Below are 21,841 nucleotides of genomic sequence, written 5' to 3' on the forward strand. Positions count from 1 at the left end.
GAGAAGGGCAGGGAAGTCTGTTCTACAAACATAACAGATTTAAACCTAGGCCTCCAACTTTCTTATACTAACAAATCCCAGGAGATGGGGGCATGGGGTGCCCAGAGTTTATGGAGCGTTTGCCTAGATGATGATAATTCAGTACCTTATTTCCTCTTCAGCTACTGTTCTATGTGTTTATCTTCCTTACAGGGAACTCTAGAGAAGAGGAGTGAGTAGGATGTGACTGAGGCACCAAAACCTCACTGGCATTCTTAAGCCATGCAGTGTGATAATACTATCAAGGGTGACTGAGAACATGGGAGCACAAAGAAGGAACCTTGAATTCAGACATTAGAGGTCAGGGGAGAAGGGGTTTGGAGAATGCTGCCTAGAGATTAAATTCATCTAGTTCTAAATTTTGCCTAAATTTTGGTCCTATACCAGTAAAGAGAGAAGGGCCATCCCTTTCTTCCTCATTCTGAGCCACAAATCTATTTCTTCCAGGATGCAACACACTAGCTGCTTCCTTTTACACTACAGTTCAACTGTATCACCCATCCATTAATCTTTTGGAGGTTTCCTAGGAACCTAATCACAAATTAAAACATTGCATTTGGACAAATGAATTTCCTGTTCCAAACAGCCAAATTAGAAACAATTGTCTGAATCTTTAAAGTAAAATTAAATTCTTTGCTATAAAAATTTATTTCCATAGCAACAGACAACATAATCAGAAATGTTGAACCTGTCACCTTTTTCTCAGTGTTTTACAATTCAATATTAGATGATGCAAATTAGGAGCTTGGTTCCACCTGTGAGGTAAGGTTGATACATAAATATCTGATTTAATCTTCAATAGACTTGTCAAGAAGATATTTCTGTTTTTCCCTTGATTAAAGCTCATAAGGGCTGGGTGGCATGTTCAAGGCCATACTGTTGGAAGGACCATGGTCAAAATCAACTCCTCACCTTCAGGGAAGCTCTCTGGTTCACCTGTTTCTTCTCTAGTACTATCTTTCAACTCACTTCTTCATTTACGTTCACTGAGCCCTGTAATTGACTTCAGATTTGCTGCTTATCTGACATCTAAATGTCTAGTGCTGTCAAGAGGGTTTTTTTTTTGCAAAGATAACATTTTCTGAAGGATTATTTGCATGCTTTAATTTGTAATTCTAGCACAGTCAGGTACCACAGTTACAAGAGTTCTATGTTCCACTGAATAAATGCCACCGAAAAACCATTCAACTCAACCACTTCCTTCCAATTTTCTAGCCACTGGAGAAAAAGTTAGAAGATACTGGAATACAGTAGAACAGAGGGGTCAAGACAAGTTCTGGTTTGTCAGTAACTAACTTTGAGGCTTCAGGCACATTGCTCCAACTCCTCTGAGTCTCAAAGCCCTATTGGTAAGGTGGGGGTGGCAATATCTATCACTCAGCATTATTGTGAAAATTTAAACAACATAATTAGTATAAATTACCCAGCACAGTACCTGATCCATTATGGTACATCTTAATTTCTTCCCTTATCTCCCTTCTTCCATTAAGAGACCCAAAGGCACAAGTTAAGTGGAACCATTTCTGAGTTTCAAAGCTAAACACAAATAAATATGGAGACAAATCCAAAGTCTCCTCGCTCACCTAGAAACTGCCTTTGTTGTTTCATTGATACATGTTACATGCCCAAGGGTTAACAGGAATAGAACCACATTTTACAGTCACATTATAGAAGTCACTCCTACATGGTTCTGGAGTTGTCTTTCTACAGAAGCATTATGCTTGCTACTCAGAAAATTGTATTTTATTTAAACCAGGAAGCCCAGCTGTCTTTGGTAACTGTTCCTCCAAAAGGAAAACTCATTAAGAAGGTGATGCAGCCAGGATAACTTTCAGGACAATCATAACCAACACCAGCATCTGCAAGGCCTGAACTATGGGATGTTATGACACTTGGTGAATTACTTCTGACGTACTTAATTATGCAACAACAAGATCTGCAGGAGCATAACCACATAGTTCCCCTGAGTATGCTCCACAAATGATTAAATATAAAATAAACAAGAGCTAACTGCGAATTATGAAGTTGTAATTCCACCAACGGGGTTCCAGTGATGTCATAAACCACTAGAGCAAAGTTCATGTCACCAAAGGATCCCAGATGGGCTTAGAGAACTGTAACTCAGTAGTGGTCTCTACTACAGATGTGGGTCCAGGAAACCCTTTCACCTCTGCTTTCTGCCCCTTCACATCTCTACAAGTGCCCCTCTTTCTTGTTTTCTTCCTTCAAGTTTTCTAAAATCATACTTATCCTGTTTTTCTAAATGTAGTTCCTTTTAATTCATTCATTGGTCTGTCATTCAAGGCAGACGAACAAATACATCCTTTGGACAACAATTCATAATTACATATACTTCATTAGAAAAAAAAGCCTGATATTTAATAGAAAATCCATTTAGGACAAGAGCCCTGAAACATAAATTAAAAGGGGATATTTGAGATATAACTTTAGCATATGTCAAAACCTACTAGTGGAATAAATGCAGTTGTCTTTAAATGATACATTTGGAAAGGTTATGTTGAAATTTCGTACACAATCTTTTCAAAAATCAGCATCTGAAAAAAGGGAAAATTAAAACTTGGCTTTATCAGACCATAAAAAAGATAAGTAAACAAAATTTCAAAATAGAATTATTGTGCCTTATCAACTGTCTGAAAGTAAGGAAGGACTTCGTAAGAAAAGAAGATAAAGATAAACTTTCATTTAAAAACATACTTAAAACCAAAATTAAATTGCAAACATCATCCATGGGGTAGGTTGCCACTTCTTTGACACATGTTTTTTCTTCTAGAATAAGTGCTAACGACTACTTAAAACCAGCTTTAATATGTACGACCACAATTTGTCAATATATGACAAAAAATAAAATAAAATGCCTGTAAACCTAGCACTTTGGGAGGCTGAGGTGGGCTGATCACAAGGTCAGGAGATCGAGACCATCCTGGCTAACACGGTGAAACCCCATCTCTACTAAAAATACAAAAAATTAGCCTGGCATGGTGGCGGGCACCTGTAGTCCCAGCTACTCAGGAGGCTGAGGCAGGAGAATGGCGTGAACCTGGGAGGTGGAGCTTGCAGTGAGCCGAGATTGTGCCACTGTACTACAGCCTGGGCGACAGAGCCAGACTGCATCTCAAAAAAAAATAAAATAAAATAAAACAGTTAGTCTTACTTAGAATCTTTACATCCCCTGATAGTTGCCTCACATTGTTTTTCTTGGTTTTGTGTGGAGTGCTTAACAAAATGCCAGATGCCTAGTAAGTGCTATGTGTGCTCTTTATTTCTCACTTGTTTGTTCACATATTTGTTTATTCAGTAACTGTTTGTTAAGCCTCCTATAACATAAAAAGCACCATGATAAGTGCTCTGAGGCTTAAACTGTTTGCCTCTGCCCTTGTCTTTAAAGCTGTATGTACTCCTTTGAAGACATGAGACTGACACTTAAGGAGAGTTAAATAACAATGAACACACAGGATACAGTGGATGTCACGAGGAAAATATTATTCAATACCAATTGCTATGGGAGAAAGTTGTCTAGATCAGTGTTTTCAGACTTTGTGGGATATAAAAATCATCTGGGATATTTAATATGCATATGCTTTGGAGATTCTGGTTCACTGGGTATGAGTGGGGCCCTGGAATCTGCATTTTGAGAAACCTCACTTCATTCTGATGCAAGTGAACCAGATGTCACATTGAAGATATGCAGGATTAGAGTATAAGGACACTAGAGAAAGAATCTCATAATCTGTTATTTCTCTCATCCCTATTCTCTAAATTATTAGACATGAACTGCACATATGGGAGAGACATAGACAGAAGAAGAAAAACAATGGCCAAAAGAAAGTCTTCCTAGATGAGGAAGGGCTTCATGTGCTCCAAAGAACAGAGACTCAGAGTTATCTACATCCCCAGTTAGAGATCCTACACAATATGATAAAATATTGACAGCATTTTTAGCAAACACACACACACACACTTTTCCATATATCAGAATGCTATTGCCAAGAGAACTGTGCTCCTAATCTTTGCCTAACACTCACTTAGCATGTTGGGGCTGACCTGCCCCTTCTCTCTTGCATAAGGCACATGTTAAGCTACCTTCCTAGACCACAAGCACACTAGCCTTGCAATAAACTTGTCAAAGTGCCTCACCCATGGTGACCAGTTTTCTCCACATGTACCACAACTGCTAGCCATGCTGATCTATTGCTCAAATATGCCAGAGAGATTTAATTGTTGATTGCTTGGTAAAAAAATGGAGTCCTGGATGTTTCATGATATAGAAGTGCCATCTGTATATCTTCCAGGCTTATCGTATTTCAAAGGAAAATATGTATGAAAACAGGTCACATATCAAATGGAGGACAGAATGTTTATCTTACTCAACTGGTTTAGGAAATCTAAGTTGGCAAAAGAATGGCAACATTATGTATAATTATAGTTAACATGGTGAGCATTATTCATGTACAAAAAATTAAGTAAACCCACAGAAATCTCAGTGGAGTAGTAAGGTAGTGTTATGTTAGAGGCACTATATGACAGAGAGAAATTAACGTGGTTGGCCTCCAGAAATTTACTAGCTATGTCAGGTCTGGAATAAGAAACCTTAACACCTTGTGTCCCAAGCATATGTCATAGAGTCTCTATAAAATTCAGAAGCTAGAAGAAAGGGATTTGTCTTCTTCAATCACTGTAACGTCTTAAATCCCTGTAAAATCTTTAATATTGTTGCCATCCAAAAATATAAAATGATCTGTGTTATTGTTGCACGCTGAGAGAGGAAGTGTGACCTAAAGATGATAACCATAGTCAGGAACTTCTGAGCCAAACTCCTGGCTCTTCCAGATACTCATGGTGTGCCCTTATAAGTATCGCTGAAAGTTACGAGGCATCAGTTTCTAATTGTAGATAGAAAACAAATAGACTCAATAAGTGACATGCTGTAAGAGTATGGCTTTTGGAATATGCAAATATTCCTAATTTCAATGGCACTAAATGGCCTCCAACATTGATTGGGAAGCCACAGTGGACATATATCCATGCCTGAAATAAGTCATACTAGTCAGAGATGCTGTGGGGAGAAATAATGTAAGCAAAATGCCCAGTACCCTTCTACCATTCCCACTGAAGGCACTCAAATAAATGCTTGCCCTAAAGGGCATTTATAACAATTTATAATAAAACATTTATTTGAGTAGGGTACTAGGCATTTTGCTTACATCATTTTATTATTCCAAATAACAAACCTGTGTGATAAATATTAATGTGCCAGTTTTATAGATGAGGAAATTGAGACACAGAGATTTGTCTAAAATCAGTTGGCAAGTATTAATAACTGGTGGAACCATAATTTAACACAGAATTTTCTGAATCCAAAGTAAAACACATGAAGACTCTTAACGTGTCTAAATCTAAATTTAAAATATTTCACATTTTGAGAACTTGCTGTAAATCCAACAAAATGCATTCTTGTTTTTGTATTGTTACTTGACAACTTTTAATTTAGAAAATTCTCCATTCACTCCCTTATAGTATGACAACTCACATACATTTAGCCCTTTATTTCTCAAATATTTTCACAAACACAATCTCTTTCTGACCCGCTGTGTTAGCATGAAGAAGATAGGTGCAGCAGTCACATGCCAATTTTATAATGAAGAACATGAAGCAGAGGAATTTAAAAAGGTCTGTGCAGCATGGCAATATGTTATGAAATGGCATGCTAGACTCTTCATTCCTAACTCAGTATGATTTCAGCAGATAATAATGCATCTAGAGGAATTAGATTGACATCAAAGATCATGGAATATAATGAAAAATAAATAAAATGGGATCACAGCAGCTCCAAGCCACAGTTTTCCTATCTGTAAAATGAAAATAATTACATTAGCCCTATCTTATTTCTTAAAATTGGCTTTATAGAACATAGCAGCATTTGCACATGTTCTTAAAGTTTGTGAAACAGTTTTATGTTTTATCCCAACTTATCTTTCATATTAAGAACTTTATTAATTCTTTATGACAAAGTAAGTCATCTAAATAAACCAGCAGTCTGAGTATATTAATTCAGCTGAAATGATTATATTTCAAGGACTATATGGATTGGATTTCCTGGCCTTCAAGGTAGCTCTGATTCTCCAAATCAAAAGGCTCAAAACAGTTCAGAAAACAGATATTCTCACCATCCAGAAAAAAAAGAATGTCGAGGTGAAGAAAAAAAAAGAGAGAGGGGAGATGTAAATTTAAATAGCAGTCCATATATTCTGAGTAAGCATGATCATACCAGGAAAAATTTCTTCTCTGAGGAAAGCTAAGAACAGACTGTAACAGTCAAATGTGCAGTGACATTATTTTCTATTTCTCTTGTCAGAAGGGATTCAGTCTTTGAAATATGTCTAGCAAAACTGCAGATTTTGGTTCCATGATTAATGAACTAAATTACATTTTATTTCTTAAATGTGTTGAGGATTCATCCTGTGGTCTTCCCCTGATCTTGAGGATTAGGGCTGTTGAACAGCACATCTGGTTATAGGCCAAGAGCTCTCTGGGTGGTTCTCTTTCTTTCCTCTCTTAGAAATAGGCAATGTGGGGGAACTTCAGAAACTTTTATTAGGCAAGTGTGGTTTTTAGTTTTCAAAAATGGTGTTTACTCTCTCTCTTCTCCCTTTCTCATGAGGAGAAAGATTAATTATTAACATATATGTAATTCATAATTTAAATTTCTGTTCTATGGGATTTTATATCACTTGTTAATACTTTCCCTAGAAAAAATATTTGTATTCATCAGGCAAATGTTTTAATGTCCACTTGCTTGGGAACAACTTTTAAATAGGCTTCATAATAATAAAATATGTTGTTTCCCTGAAATTATCACATTTTAAAAAGCTGAGATGCTGTAGATGCTCATGTCTGGGTAAATGCCCTATCTTTAATTTTTTATAATTGCTTCTTCCTCTGTCAAACCACACTATCATGCCCTGGAAGATGTCACTATCTTACCTATACCTCTAAAAGGTATAAAGAAATAAGTGTCATTTTCTTCCTTCTTTCTTTCCAAAAGCATGTATGAGCCTTAAGACATTTAATTTTAAAAACTCGATATTCAGGGACCAAGAGTAATAGAAAATTTCTAGTTTGCTACAAAATTTTCTCCCCACTAATTTTGTGAGCTCTTCCTTACCAAATCATGTAAAAATTGATTTTTGGAGCAGTAATTCTCTAACTGTGGTCTAGGAACATCCTTTAGGTATTACGCAGGCTTTTCCCATTTCAAAAGAAGACGTGCTCATATCTAGGGAAGGTTCCCAGCTAGAACAAGCAAAAAAGGAAAAGAAGCTGTTTACTCTGAAGGACTTTACTGCTGAAAATGTACCCACTGGAACTTGAGAAAGCTGGGAATTAACTGATGCCACAGCTTTCACAATCCTTGGAGAACTGTTGTTAGTGTGGTGCGTGTTTGTTTAATTTTTCTGATCAGAGCAAGTGGGTTAAATGCTTATGCAGTTTTTTAATTTTAGAGAAACACAGTCTTTGAAAATGGGGTTAAAAATTTTTCCACTGAGTAAAGAAAAATCAATAATGAAGAATGTTAATGCCATATGATGCCAATTGTGTAAAAAGTTTAAAAGAAAATATTTTAACACCAAAATATTAATTGTGTCTAGCTCAGACTGGTGAAAAATTGGTGTCTTGATAGTCCCGTTTCAATTTTTAAATGTACAATAATACATTTTCAAAAACAAACATGTATTACACTTTGGTATTACTCCTATAATTTAAAAAATTACTTGCAGCTAAAGATTACAAAAACAGAGATGGGGAGGAGGGGAGAAAAAAAGGATTACAAAAACAGTAGAAGTACTCTGTACAAAAAAAAAAATATTTGCTTACTGCAGTGGTGTTGTACACTGCAGAATACACCTTTTCCCCAAAAGTCTCTAAATCTTAAAAAAATCTAGATAATCATAAAATATTTAGAAAACAATTGAGCACTACTTGTGGAGCCACTGATTGTTATTTCCATAGTAAGTCTTGTGAAAAGAGATTTATGTGGTCTAGAATAAAGTAGTCAGAGAAGGTTTCGCAAGGAGGTGTGATGGGAGCAGAATCTTGGAAGATAGCATGGGAAGATTTGCAAAAACGAGGCACAGAGCAAGGACACTTCACATCAGAAGTCAGAGAAGCCAAAATGAGACCAGAGCACATGAAAGGAGACTAGAGCACAAGGAGTTAGTAGCTAGCATACTAGGGAACAATAGGAAAACAGTTACAATCTGTGTGTGTGTGCGTGTGTGTGTGTGTGACAGAGAGAGAGAGAGAGAGAGAGAGGTATCAGGCAGGCTGCTAGAACAGGGATGGGAAGGTAGACTATCAAGAGTGATTTTTAAAATCAAGATAAACAATTCACTTTTGATGTAAAGAATGAAAAGTGATTGTGAGTTCTAAAGAAAGAACATGACATGATTTTTTACATGTATTTGTAGAAAAATACACTAGCATTTGTCATTCGGAAATTCAACAAATATTCTTTAGGGATCTATTATATCTAGTCTTTGTCACCAACACATCAAGGACAAGTACGGATGCAGAAAGTTTCCACAGGCTAGGAGGATGGTACGGCAGTGCAGGTGAGCCAGGATAGAGATTTAAATAGTAGATGAATTCAAATTATTTTAGAAGGTAAACTTGATAGGATTTGGGGATGGGTGGAACAGAATCATAAAGGAAGGAGAGTCAAGGATGAGTCTGAAGTGCCTGAGTCTTGCATCCACATGTTACCTTATAGGAAAACAGGGAAAGCTGTAGGAGGATCAGATTGGGGAAAGAAAGTTCGTTAGTTCCAGGTTTTGTTGATTTTGAAGTTGAAGCACGTTTGTGATGTTCAAATGGAAATGTCAAATAAGTGGCTGCAGATATGGATTGCAGCTCCAGTGGAGAGTCTTGAAGCTGTAAACTGGGAGTGGTTAGTATATAGATGGTTATTAAAATGGTGGGCCTAGAAGATACCTCCTAGGCAAAAGGTATGAAATGGGAAGGGGAGTGTAAAGTGGCTAGTACTTAGGCTAGATTAGAAAGGTGTTCCACCAAGGATGGAGAGCTCATTCTCTCACTTGGTAAGCATTAACTGAACACAGGCAACAATTTAGCAACTGTCCCAGTAGTATACTACTGCTGGAATCTAGACCAGTATTTAGGGAGGCAGCACTGGTAGAAAATGGAAAGTCACAATGTACATAATTATTTGTTACCTCCCAGTTTGAATTAATGGTGATATGTGAAAATGCCCAGGTATAAAGGTTTACATTGAATACCTACTTCAATGGGAACTTTCAACTTCATATATTTATGAGTTAGCTGAAAATAAAATAGAATGATATCCAGTCCCCAAAACCTAAATCTCCAAGAAGTCTCTAACTTGGCTATTATAAAATGAATTAGCAGAGAAGAAAAATACATAAAGATGCCAGGTATATTACATATAATTGAGCTTAACAGTCCTCTTGTTTTCTGAGGATCCTAGAAAACAGCATTTAGGAGACCTCTGTGGCCTCTAGGTGTCAATTTTCTCTTCAACACAGATTTTCGGCAAACTGTTGAAGCAGAGAGAGTACCGAAAAAAGGGGAGTAGACAAGGACAGGAGCCTGGGACACTGACTCTCACCACCCTCCTGGCCCAAACCAAATCTAACAATCCTTTTGAAGACTAACATTAAATTTGTGTGGAAAATAACAATGGAAACTTGAGAAAATGTGGTTCTCTGTATATATCTGAAGTGCTGGCTAGGTCTAACACTTTGCCCATATTCAAGCTGATTGCACTTAGCACATCCTGGCTCAAATTTTGATTGAGTTGGGCTCCTTGGCCTTTAAGTTGTATATATGAATTCTCTTTGAAAAGATTTGGCATCCCCGTATATATTTAGAGGACTGGGATCACCCATCTGTTTTTATGCTTATTTATAACTACACCTCTTTCCAGCACTGTGAGGTCCTTGAAAATATAATGACATGACTGATGATGAGAAATTAAGTGAATGGGGTGAATGTTCTTATTCTCAGACAAACATTTGTGGGAAAGCAATTTCCCTTACAGTTCTGGCCTTGTGCTCCTGTATCTAGTGAACACTCCAGCTCAGATTATCTTGGAAAGTATGTATTAACCATCATCTATGCTATGAAGACAAAATATTCATTATTCCAGTTTGTTACTCTCACCATTGCCTTGATTTGTTGACCCCCATTGTCAGGGAGTGGTAAGATGTCGAACATCCCTAAATTTACAGAAGGGGTTAAAAATTTATCCTCATCTGTCTTGTGAGCCTCTTGAAACTCTTGCCCAAAAATGGAGGATCAGTAGAGGCCAGGAGTCAGATCTGCAGATTGGAAATGGCTTTAGGTACCCAACTTGCAGGCTCACACAAGATTTGGGGCAGTTATTGTTCTTTCGTGAGGAGGAAAGATTACCCTGATCCCAGGGCCTCAAACTCTATGGTGCCAGGTTTTCCCTTCTGTCTTAACACTCCAGGCACTGTGAGGCCTTCTGTGGCAGTTTTTCAACATCTCACTAATACCAGCCACTTCTCCATTTCTCAGATCTGCCCTTCTTTCTTTAAAGACCTCAAGTACATATGCAGAAAAGTCCACACAGCTCCGTGGGGACAAACCCTCTCCTCCGCCATGGAACCCAGGCGTCAGTCCTAGCACCCACCAATTCCATCCACGGTCATCTGGCCCCACTCCCCTCCTGCCACCCTGGAACCCCGACCACCCTCATTTGAAAGGAGGAGCGGCAGGCAGCCAATGCTCCTGCCAGCTGTCTGCATATTTCCATTAAGACGCATGTGTGTGCAGCTTATATTCCTATAGTCCCTGAAGTGTCTTCAAGCTATTATTTCCCACGTTTTGTTACTTGTGTTCAAGAGACTGTCTCTCCTGCAGGAGCCCAAAGATTTTTGAAGGCAGGATAGGTACCAGCGCCTCCTGGGAGGAGCGCGCCCCCTTTCGGCAAAAGGAGGCAAGGAGGAATGCGTCTGGGCAGGCTCGCCGCTCATTTACCCCGCGGGAAGCAGCGCCTGGCGTCGGTGCAGCAGAGAGGAGAACTGCGAAGATGGGGTGGGGGTGTTTGTTTCTTTGCCGAGGCAGAGACCACACCACTATAACCAAAAATACCGTGTGCTCTGTTTTCAGCGTTAAAATTCTTCATTGAGTTAATTACTCTTCCACCCATTCCACAACCTCAAGCCCCAGTAAAGGTGAGATCCAAAAAGAGCCCCCTGTTCCGACTCCTATGTCAACTTTATTAGTGCATCCGAGTTTCCGTGTATTCTCTCTCTGCCCGTTAAGAAAGTTTCCAATCACTTCACAGTAACTCGGTGAAAGTAAACAAAATAGGAGTAAAACCTGCCCTTGCCCTTTCTCATAACTCGGATCTTGAGGATTCAAATTAATACATGAATTTCAGATTTATCCCTTTGTAAGAGAGCTGACCCAGGGCGGACTCAATGATGGTAAAAATAAGTCCCAAAGTTCTCGGGAATTAGAGCTTCTTCATTACGTGGCACAGCTAAGGGACTGGGACATCCAGTACCCGACGAATGTATTCTGGGCATAACTCAGACCCTTATTCCTATATCTGAGAACCGCGGGAACAGAAGAATCTCCAAGATGCTGGTTGTCCTCGGATTCCTCTAACTCACTTGTGCATCTGATTGATTTATTCTGACATGTTTTCTTTATTTTCTTTCATAAAATTTCCTTAACCAACCACCATTTGTGCCTTTATTCCCCTCCCCTACGCTAACATGGCCCTAAAATCGTCTTCCCAGATATTTTTTTATCAAGAAAAGTAATCCCAAGGCAAGTGAAATATGGTATTTTTTTTAGTCTTAAAGTTAAAATCGATATTCCATAATTGTCTGGATGAGTACTTCCCTGAGGCTGCCGCACTAAATAGAAAAATGACAACGACAATCTACTAATATTTAGTCCACAGTGGAGAGGTATTACTCAAGAACATCTACACCTGAAAAACAAACCTGCCGACCCTTAACCACTGATGACTGTTTCTCTGCAATGTATCTCCTAATTTATTGATTTTAGAATAAACAGCATTTGGAGAAAAGGGGGACATGGCAGCCCTTTGCTGATATTATTATTGCTGTTTGAGACTTTGGGTTTTGAGTGTTAGCCTGCTCACCAAGCCGTTTGATTTTAAAGGAATCCAAATTCTTGTGGATACATAACGCTGACATATGCATCCTCTTTATTAATATATTGTTGTAAACGGAGTTAAAGGACACCCAAACATGGGAATGGTACTCAAAAGGCATCAAAGTAAAACACAGAATTCGACAAAGGACGCCCAATCAGATTACAACGGTGTGCACTCACAGGCAGTTCTCTTAATGTTTGGACACGGAGAGTTGGCCCCTTATCCAAACATTGCCTGTAATTTTTTATCTGTAGCTCTAAGGAATACTTTAACGGTCCTGTTAATTAAACTTACAATGGCTTGGATAGAGAATGCGAGCCCCCACGTTTTACTTTTCCTTTGAGAGGATACTCTGACCCCCAAAACACTTCCATCACCTGTAGAAAAATAAGCGAAATGCAATCCTTATCTCCGTCTCTACAAACACACTCCCGATTTCAAAAAGTTGTTCCTCCTATAGCTTCTTCTAAAGGGGGGAAAAATACATCCATATTTCCAGAGCGGTTGAAAGTGGGCTTGGCCTTGGAACTGGATTCGAGCTGGGGGTCGCAATGCAGGCACAGGCACGTACAGACCTTTGCAACAATCCCGTACCTGCGGGCCCTAGTGCTTCCGCCAAGGAGGAGGGTTTTCCAGGAGTTAGGGGTCTGCGATGGTGGTGTGTTAGGCTGATGGATGGAGCGGGAAACAGTGTGTAGGAGAGGGATTGTAAAATAAACATGCCTTTTAAAATAAAAAATCAGACTGGTCTAGGGATCGTCGTGGTTGAAAATTTACAGTTGCTATTTCTTGGAAAAGGGTCCTGGCTGGGAGAGACATTCAAAGCTGGGTCGGTGGAATAGAAAGGCATCACTGCTTCTGAATGGATTATTTTTTTTTTTTTTTTTTTTTTTTTTTTTTTTTTTTTTTTTTGCAGCGGGGAGCCTGAAGGTGACATCTTGTTGGTTTGGAGATGATTTATTCGCTCGTGTTGTAAAATCTAAAATGACACTCCTGGGAAAAGGAAGGAACTATAAGGACCCGTGTGACCCATTGCTGTCTGCCTGAAGCCCTGGCGCTCTGACCTGAGTGCACCGAGGTTAGGTGTCTCAGCCAAAATGCAGGAGTGCACGACATCTAACGCATGGGAGAGATACTCTGAAGCATGGGGGTGGGTATTCACTGCATTTCAGAGTTGGGGGATCTGGAGCCCCAGTGAGTACTCGAAGCCTAGGGCTTCGGACTTCACAGGCCTGTCTCCCCACACTTCAAATTCCAAATCGTCCTTCACCCAAAAGTGGGTAGGAGTCACTGAACTATCAATTTCCCAAAAATGCTAAGAGAAGGAGGTCACCCGGGCCCCTATCTCTGCATGTAAAATAAACCGAAATCACCACCTCTTGGCTGGCCTTGACATTCAGCTTTGGGGACTCAGTGAGGCGCTTAATCCTGTATTTCACCTCCTCTAAAGAGAAAAGTTTCCAGGCTAACCTTAAAGCTATATATTTCATTGGATCCCCTCTTCAACGAGATAATTGAAGCTCAAATTTAGACTGCCAGCACGGGCTCCAGAGTCTCAGGATGGTGCTGCATAAGAAAATTTCTGGCGCCAGGGTTGTTGCAAACGCTGAGACTAGAAGCTGATATTACTGTGATGCGAATTCCAAATTGGGAGCGCCCTAGAAAATGTTCCCGCTCTCCTGGGCGTTTCTCTGGCGAAGAGAAGTTGGCGGGGCAAGGTCCCGAGAGAGCGTGGCTGGTAGATTGGGCAAGCAATTCCTTTGCGCTGCGTTTACACCTTTCCCTTTGTGACAAATCGATTTCCCGCGTCGCTGTTTTGCATTTGCATCCCGCCGCGGCCCGGGAGCCAGCTGCGCCGGGTGCACACTTAGCACCGGCTTGTGAATGTGTGCGTGTGTGCGCGCGTGTCTAATTGACTTTCCGTCTACCTTTTTATGACTACATGTGTTTCCAACAAAAGGTCTTATTAGGACAATCTGGTTTCACTAATTTAGAGGTTGGAAACGTGGAAGGCAGGCGCATTTTTTAAAAGAGTTTGCAGAAGTTCAGATTAAGAAATGACAGCGGGATGCACTGTCCTCATTGAAGTAGGTCTGCCTATTTTTATGACCTATTCCTCTTTCCTCTCCCTGATTACCCACGTTCTGCCACCACCCCCATTCACACTCCGCACTCTCCCATTAGCCACTGGATCCCAAACAACGTTAAAGAACTATTTTTTTGAACACTTAATGTATTTGAGCCCAGAAGTTGAGAATTTGCTACTCTGGGAGACTCAGTAAAAAGAGAAAGCAAGCATTCTACAGAGAGGACTGTGTAGTGAATATCAACCAAGGTGGGGGTAGGGACAGAATTGCTGATGGTGAGTCGGGTGGGGAGGGTCTAGGAGAAGCCCTCACTTTAGACAATACATACTCCTAACTATATTCGGCCCAGGTTATAGTTAGGAATTTTGCAAAATTAACAATCTAATATTGAAGGTATAAGTGGAGTTTGTTTTGCTAATTTCAGCTGAAGAGAAAATTTAGAAAGGACAAGGACTGTTTCTACATAGCTATAAGAGCCAAAGGCTTCTTTTTAATGTTCCCCATCTCTCCGCAGGAGACAATCGTTTCCCACTCGAGTAGACTTCCAGCGGGATACAAAGAGCGCTAGACTCCTGGTTCCATCCCTGAGTCCCTTTGGGGGTGGGGGAGAGTCTGCTCTAGCCATCCTTTCCCGAGACACTCCTCTCTTCCCTGATTCACAGTCTGAGCCTCATTGTCACTGCAGGCTGGAGGCCCAGCAGTCCTGACTTCCAAGTAGCTCACAACAGCTTTCTTGGCAACTCTTGATGGGAGCCCAAGAACTAGGGATGCGGGTTCCCCTGGACGCTTGCTACCCTAGGCTCATCAGGCCCTCCCATTCTCATGCCAGCAGAGAAAAGAGAGGTTGAGAAAAGTGCTTATAAAAGCAACAAAGTATTCGTTAGAACACTACCCTCATCTCTCTAGGAAGCAAGGCCTGGGGTGTGTGTGTGTGTGTGTGCGCGCGCGCGCGCGCGCGTGTGTGTTTCTCGGCTACTTTCCTAGCTCCAGGTGCGTGTCACTTCGTCCCCATCACCTCGCTCTGCCTTCTGCGGCCTCCTCCGGAAGCTGTCTCTTGATCATGCTTCCGCAGAGCATCCTCTTTCTGAGCCTCAGTTTCCTTTCTGGGTCTTCTCCCCACAAGGCCTCTCTAGTCATTGTAACTCTGAGATGAGCCCGAGTATCACGTGGGCGAGTTTCTAGAGTCTTCTCCCCTTCTCCTGGGACATACAGTCCCCAACTCGGCCTGGGATGCTGAGCTTGTCCTCCAGCGCTCCTGAGGACGCCACGTGCTCCACAGGGCCTCTGAGACGCCAGGCTCAGGTCTCACAGGAGCCAGTCCCCAGTCCAGGGCAGCCTCCCAGCCACCGCGCGTCGCCTCCGAATCTGCTCGGGGGCGCTCCATAGCTAGCTTCCTCTGGCCAGCCCGGCTTCATACCCACTCTAAGGCCACGAGGAATCCCGAGCTCCCTTCTCGGGAGTGGCGTCCACTCAGAGCCAAACAACCGTTACAATTTGCATCCTTCTTCCCCTGCAGTATCTGAGGGCCACAACGGCTGGCTTGTTCCCCAGGCTGGCAGAGGCCGCTGGCCTTGGCCCTGGTTTTCTCATCCTCCAGCCTCCTCATAGGGCAAAGCAGCATCTAGTCTCTCCTGCCCCACTCTGGTCTTCTAAGCAGAAGTTTCTTCGTGGTCCTGTTTTCTGTTGTGGGTCCAGCCTCTAGTATCCGAACAGTGGTAAACGTTGCAATTAATAAGTCGTCCTGGCAAAACAGAAACGACTGGACGTGCAGAATTGGTGAAGCTAGGGCCTAAACCAAATGCTGTTCTCCCTACTTTTTTTTTTTTTTTTTTTTTTGAGACGGAGTCTCACTCTGTCATCCGGGCTGGAGTGCAGTGGCACTATCTCGGCTCACTGCAACCTCCGCTGCTCGGGTTTAACCGATTCTCCTGCCTCAGCCTGCTGAGTAACTGGGATTACAGGCACTCGGCACTATGTCCGGCTAATTTTTGTATTTTTAGGGGAGAGGGGTTTCACCACGTTGGTCGGGCTGGTGTCGAACTCCTGACCTCGTGATCTGCCCGCCTCGGCCTCCCAAAGTGCTAGGATTACAGGCGTGATCCACCACTCCTGGAATCTCTCTACCTTTTTCATTTTTCATTTTCCCTAGTAAAACGTTTAAAAACAATCATAGTATTTCTCGGTGCATTTTGTTAGAACTAAGAGTATCTATGCAAACACTTAAGTAAGGCTGCGGGTGCAGCCTCTCATGCACCCAAACCCTAAACAGAACGTCTCTGTCTCTGCGCCTAGCTCTTTATGCGGAACTTGGGGACACCTGGTTCTTCATTCCTCAGAGTTGGCCACCTTTCTCTGGTGTCCAGGCCAGACTTCCTCATTCAGTTCCTGTAGCAGTCTGCTAGTGCATTGGGAGGACCGGCCCTAGGCCGCTTTTAGCTAAAAACACCCAGGGGTGCCCAGGCCGGAACTAAGGAAGCAGGGTGAAGACCAGGCGCCCTGAGCACACCAGAGGCTCTCTCTGCGGCTTGCTTTAGCGTGGCCCGCGGGGCCACCACTGCGCCCGGGCCCTGTTTCCAATTGTTTCTATGTGCAGTTTGATTTGTATGTCTATTCTTTGAGAGTCTGAAATAGGCAATATTTTGTGAAAATCATAGAATGCTGGCGGGCCCCCTGGTTCCATGATTTCCAAATTTGAAGACAAAATAGTAACCAGCAACTACTGACATAGAAAGCGACCAGCCTCATTTGAGAACTTACAGCTAAGTTCAGACTCTTGCAACCTCGAGGAGAAGAGGGACTATCTGTACATATCTGGCCACATGTCACCTGGGATGAACAGGGTGACGGGTCTGTTACAGACTTGGGGACATGGGGATACAATTGCAGTCTCTTTTTAAGGCACTAGCAAAACGAGATTTTCATGGGTCTTGAGGTTGGTCGGTGAGGATGGGGAAGGGAAACTGGACTTTTCTGGACGTTTAAGAGCCAATAGCGAGAGCTCCTCTAAGGTGACACTGGCCTCTGCACTGAAGCCCGCGCCTCCCGGATGCAGCTCGCCTGTGCGGGATCGTGCGGGGCTGGATTTCAGGTTTCACCCGTAAAGGCCATTCCCTTTGCTTGGCCTGAGTTTTCCCGAGTCAGCCGGGCTTTTGACTCTGCCAGTCTCAAACCCATTTGCGGTAGAGGCAACAGCAGGGGGCAGAGGGCAGCTCCAGCGTCTCGGGCCGGGCGTTCTCTCGCGGCCTCCGGGTCGCGCCTGGCCTTACGGTGCCCGCGTGGAGTGTGCAGCCTGAGCAGCGCCAAGTCCTGCTCCCTGTGCCTGGTGCCCTCCCTCAAGCCGTCATACGCTGCCCGAGAGAAGCCCTTCCAACCCGACTCAGCATCTTTAACCCGCTGCTTTCCCAAACAGCGCTGGCTCTCTGAGTCTGCACCCCGCTAAGACCTTTTCCCAGCCCAGCCCCGCCGCCCCGCGTGCGGGATGAACCGAGCCGGTGCCTGGCCGAAGTAAAGAAAGTCCGCCGCGGACAGAGTCCCTGCCTGAGACCGCAGGGCCTCGGAGTGTCCCCGGACCTTGGAGCCTCTCTCCAGCGTCCTCCTTGGCTATGCCCTCGGCCGAGACCCGCTTTTCTCATCTGGTTTCCCCTGTGACTGGCCCTTCCTTTGAAGTCTGCCACCACTTCTCCTGGTCCCAAGACCTTGTCTTTCTGGCCCCGGACGGGCTCTAGCTGCCCTACACCGGTCCCCGCCCTCTGTCCCGGGCACACACCCCCGTGGGCATGCGCCCCTCACTCACTGTCCTGCTGCGGGGTGTCGCTGCCGCTGGTGAGTCCCGGCGACTCCAGCAGGCTCCGGCCAGCCTCGCCCACGTTCTCGTCCGCCTGTGCCGCCACCATGTCCCCGGCTTCCTCCAGGTCTAGCAGGTGACTGACGGAGAAGTTCTTTTTCGCCTGCAGGGTGTCGAGGTTGCCCGGGCTGTCCAAGCGGCCGCCCAGCGCCGGTTGCCGCTCCAGAACGTGCCCGTAGCTGGAGGTCATGGTCTCCCCCACCGATCCCACCCACCCCCCTCTTCCCGCTCGAATCAACACCAAACGCTGTGGGCGCGAGGGGGGAGAGGAGCCGAGTGGGGAAGAAAGAGGGGGGTAGTGGAGAGAGAGAGAGACAGAGAGAGAGAGAGAGAGAGAGAGAGGAAGAGGGAGGGAAGGAGAGGAAGGCCAAAGAAAAAAAAAAGTGGAAAAGAGGGCGGGGGACCCCCTTCTGTAGAGCAGAGCGTTCTGCACCAGCCGCCTTCCGCAGCCTTGGTTGCTTTCCTGAGGCCAAATCCGGCGCGGTCCAAAGAGATAATCCACACTAAAATACAATATTAAAAAGTCACCCTATGTTCAAGTCAGGAGAAAAAAAATCCCTTCCAACTCTCCAAAAGTGTCCACACACACAGACTAAAAATAATAATAAGGGGGAGAGAGGAAAGCGGAGGCCAGCAGGGCGGGGGAGTTAGGCAAACAGAAGAAGAGAGAAGAAGGGGTGGGAGAGAAGAATCAAAGTGAATGGTTTTTTTAAAGGTTAAAAAAGTTATTCCCAGGCAAGAGTTCAAGCACCAACAGAAGAAGGCTTGTTCCAGCTTTAAAACATCTTCAAGAAAACGTGTTCCCCCCTCTCTGCACTCCTGTGGATTCTCAGGAGTGACTAAAGTTTCAGGAGGAGAGGGTGATGTCTTGCAGATGTATTAGAGAGCAGGATTCTCACTTTACTTTTTGTAAAGAGTAAAAAAAAAAAATTAAGAATTAAAAAAAAAAAGGCTTCAAGAGTCCGACGGAGGGTGCTGGTGGGTTCCCCCCTTTCCCTTCTCTCTCTCCCCCTCTTCTTGCTGGGCTCCTTTTTCCTTCTCAGTTGGATCAAGAAGCACTCTGGCACTTCAAAAGGCACAAACTGGCATGCAGAGGAGGCTTTGTAGGGAATACAAGAAAATTGGAGACCCCTGGGAGGGCAGATCTCTACTTAATAGGAGCCTGTAATTACGTGGCAAAGCCTTTGTGCCGTGCCTGACGTTTCACAGACCCCCTTTCTCCATCACAATCTCCTTCTTCCTTCTTTCCCTGGGACCAAAAAACAGTCTGATTAAGAAAACCCCCTTTGCCAACATCAGAGTTAGAGAGAAAGGGAGAGGGAGGGAGCAAGAGAGAGGGAGGGAGGGAGAGAGGGAGGGAGGGAGGAAGGGAGAGAGAGAGAGAGAACGAGAGAAGAGAAATGAGAGAGGGAAGAGAGCAAGAGAGCCCCTTCGGATTTCTAAAGGTCTAATTATCATTCCCCTGCAATAATATCACGGGGAGAAAAGACAAACTGAAACTCACAGTCACTTCAAACGTGCTGATTATTTTGCTTCGGCATTAACTCCTCCAGATTTGTTTAAGATCCTGTTGGAAAATCTCATTTGCATGTTTTGATAACAGCTGTGGGGAAATTTGGAAAAAATCCACCACCATCACAATCAAATTTTCTTCTCCTTCTGCCTTCCCCCCCCACCACCAAAAAAAAAAAAAAAAAAAAAACCTTTTCTGCTGTTCTAACAGTTTTGGGCGGAGTACAGGGAGAAAGTAAGCATATTAAGGCTATTTTTGGTTCCGTGGAGGGAGCCTATTAAATAATGTAATAAAAATAACAAGAGGGATGATAATGGGAAGCTCTCTCACGCCTCTCGCAAGGACTAAAGGCAGGTTGGGGAGATCTAGAGGGCACCGAGTTTATTTGAGGCTTTCCCCGCCATTAGGAATACCAGGGCTAGGGCAATGAGAAAAGTACGTGTTTATTAAACTGGAGGAAAGGACTCCAAAAATATATTACAATCTTTCTCCCTACCCCCGCCAATTTTGTAACTTCTATGGTACGGCCAAGGTTGCTTCCCCAGGCGAGGACGCTAAACCCAGAGAGTCCCGCTGCCCAGATTCCTTGGAGCAGGCAGGAGCACTCCCAGAGACAAGAGTTGAGGAGGCTTCCGTGCGGTTCTGCGTCCAGCCTGGCTGTGGCGGCGGGAGGACAGAGAGGGGCGGAGGAACCCCCATCTAAGTCTACGGATAATCCTCTGTCGCCCGTCTGCGGAGCCCTAACTTGACAGAAGACAGAGAGGTGCTGAGCAGTTTTTTCATGACCTGTTGGAATGTGGTAACAGCTTTAACAGTCTCATTAGAAATGAGTTACTATATGACGACTAAGTAAAATATTAAGTGCTTATTTGTGGCGTTTTATGTTCTTTAAAAGAGCGCACACACACACACGCATCCGTACTCCCGCACTCCCTTGATTGCTAGACTTTTTTTTTTCGTCCTATAGCCAAGAGGCTCGATTGGAGAGAAAGAAGGGTACGAGTGTGTGTAAATGGTTTCTGGGCTCCAAACGGCCATAGTTAGCCCAGAACTTCCAGCCCTGATCTGGGAAAAGAACATTTGATGCCATCAAAGGGCTGCAGATTGAAACCAGATGTGCTCGCCTCGGTTCTTTCCATGCATTTAATTAAGGAGCTGGGACGGAGGAGACTTTTTCATCATTAGTCCACCCACTCCCCCCTCCTCTCCGCAGTCTTTCGCCCTCCCCCCACTCTCCCCGCCCCCACCCCCATCCCTTGGCCGCTCGAACCCCCGACCGGGAGCCCAGAGCCCTGCCAGCGCCTCACTGTGCGCCGCGCACGTCACTCGATCTCCCCAGCGGTACCGGCTCTAAGCAGTAAACATCTGTGCGCTTCTGAGCCAGGGCGAACGGGACGCGCGTGGGGGGTGGGCGTGCACGCGGGTGGGCCAGCGCAGAGTGGGAGCTTGTGGGTGCCTTCCGTCGGGATTTCCAACTCAGCTGCCTCCGAGAGCCTAAGCTGAGCGCCGCACGTGCTCGTGCCATCTGCTGTACTGGACGCAATCTAATAGCGCAGAGAGGTTTCCACCCGGCATCCAGTTCGATGTGGGCCGTTTTTCCCTTCCCAGCGGTTTGTCCTTGGAGCGGATCAGTCTCCCCAAAACCTCCCTAGAAATAGAGCAGCTCCTCGCCTCTCCCTCCTTTCGCATTCTCCATCCTCATTTACACAGTTGCGTTTTAACGTTGCTGTTTTTCCCCTACACAGACCGAATTGCCGGTCATGACAAAGGTGTGGGTAAGGGCTGGGGACTTTTGGCATCCCCAAGACAAGATGTTCCCCCTAAAGATCTAGCGTCCTCAGTCATTTAGGGGGTCAGCGTCCTCAGATCGCCCTTTCGAGGAAATTGCCTTATCCGGGTGAATGGTCAATATGGTTGGGGAGCAAGGAATAGCCACAAGCAAGAGAGTTTATAGATGGGCATCCGGAGGCATACGCAGTCGTCTCCGCTGATACTCGGACGCATTCTCTAGAGGGACCGGGAGCTTCTTGAAAATCACCCACTTGTCATTCGTGTTAATATCAACAAATACCACCAATACCAACCAGGATGCTAACGGTTTCAAGAAAAACACCACACACATTTACTAATTTATGGACTATATA

The 21,841-nt window shown here is 43.9% G+C and overlaps 1 protein-coding gene across 1 annotated transcript in view; it reads right to left on the reverse strand.

Annotated features, from left to right (window-relative positions):
* PRRX1 (paired related homeobox 1) overlaps positions 1-19,475 on the reverse strand; it is a 76,723-nt gene extending 57,248 nt beyond the window's left edge. Inside the window, exon 1 of the mRNA XM_003258863.3 lies at positions 18,134-19,475. Coding sequence (XP_003258911.1) covers positions 18,134-18,374 — 241 coding nt within the window. The 5' untranslated portion in view covers positions 18,375-19,475. The remainder of the gene's footprint in view (positions 1-18,133) is intronic.
* Between the last annotated feature and the right edge of the window lie 2,366 nt (positions 19,476-21,841).

The sequence above is a fragment of the Nomascus leucogenys genome, chromosome 12 (assembly GCF_006542625.1).
Source record: "Nomascus leucogenys isolate Asia chromosome 12, Asia_NLE_v1, whole genome shotgun sequence".
NCBI classification, from domain to species: domain Eukaryota; kingdom Metazoa; phylum Chordata; class Mammalia; order Primates; family Hylobatidae; genus Nomascus; species Nomascus leucogenys.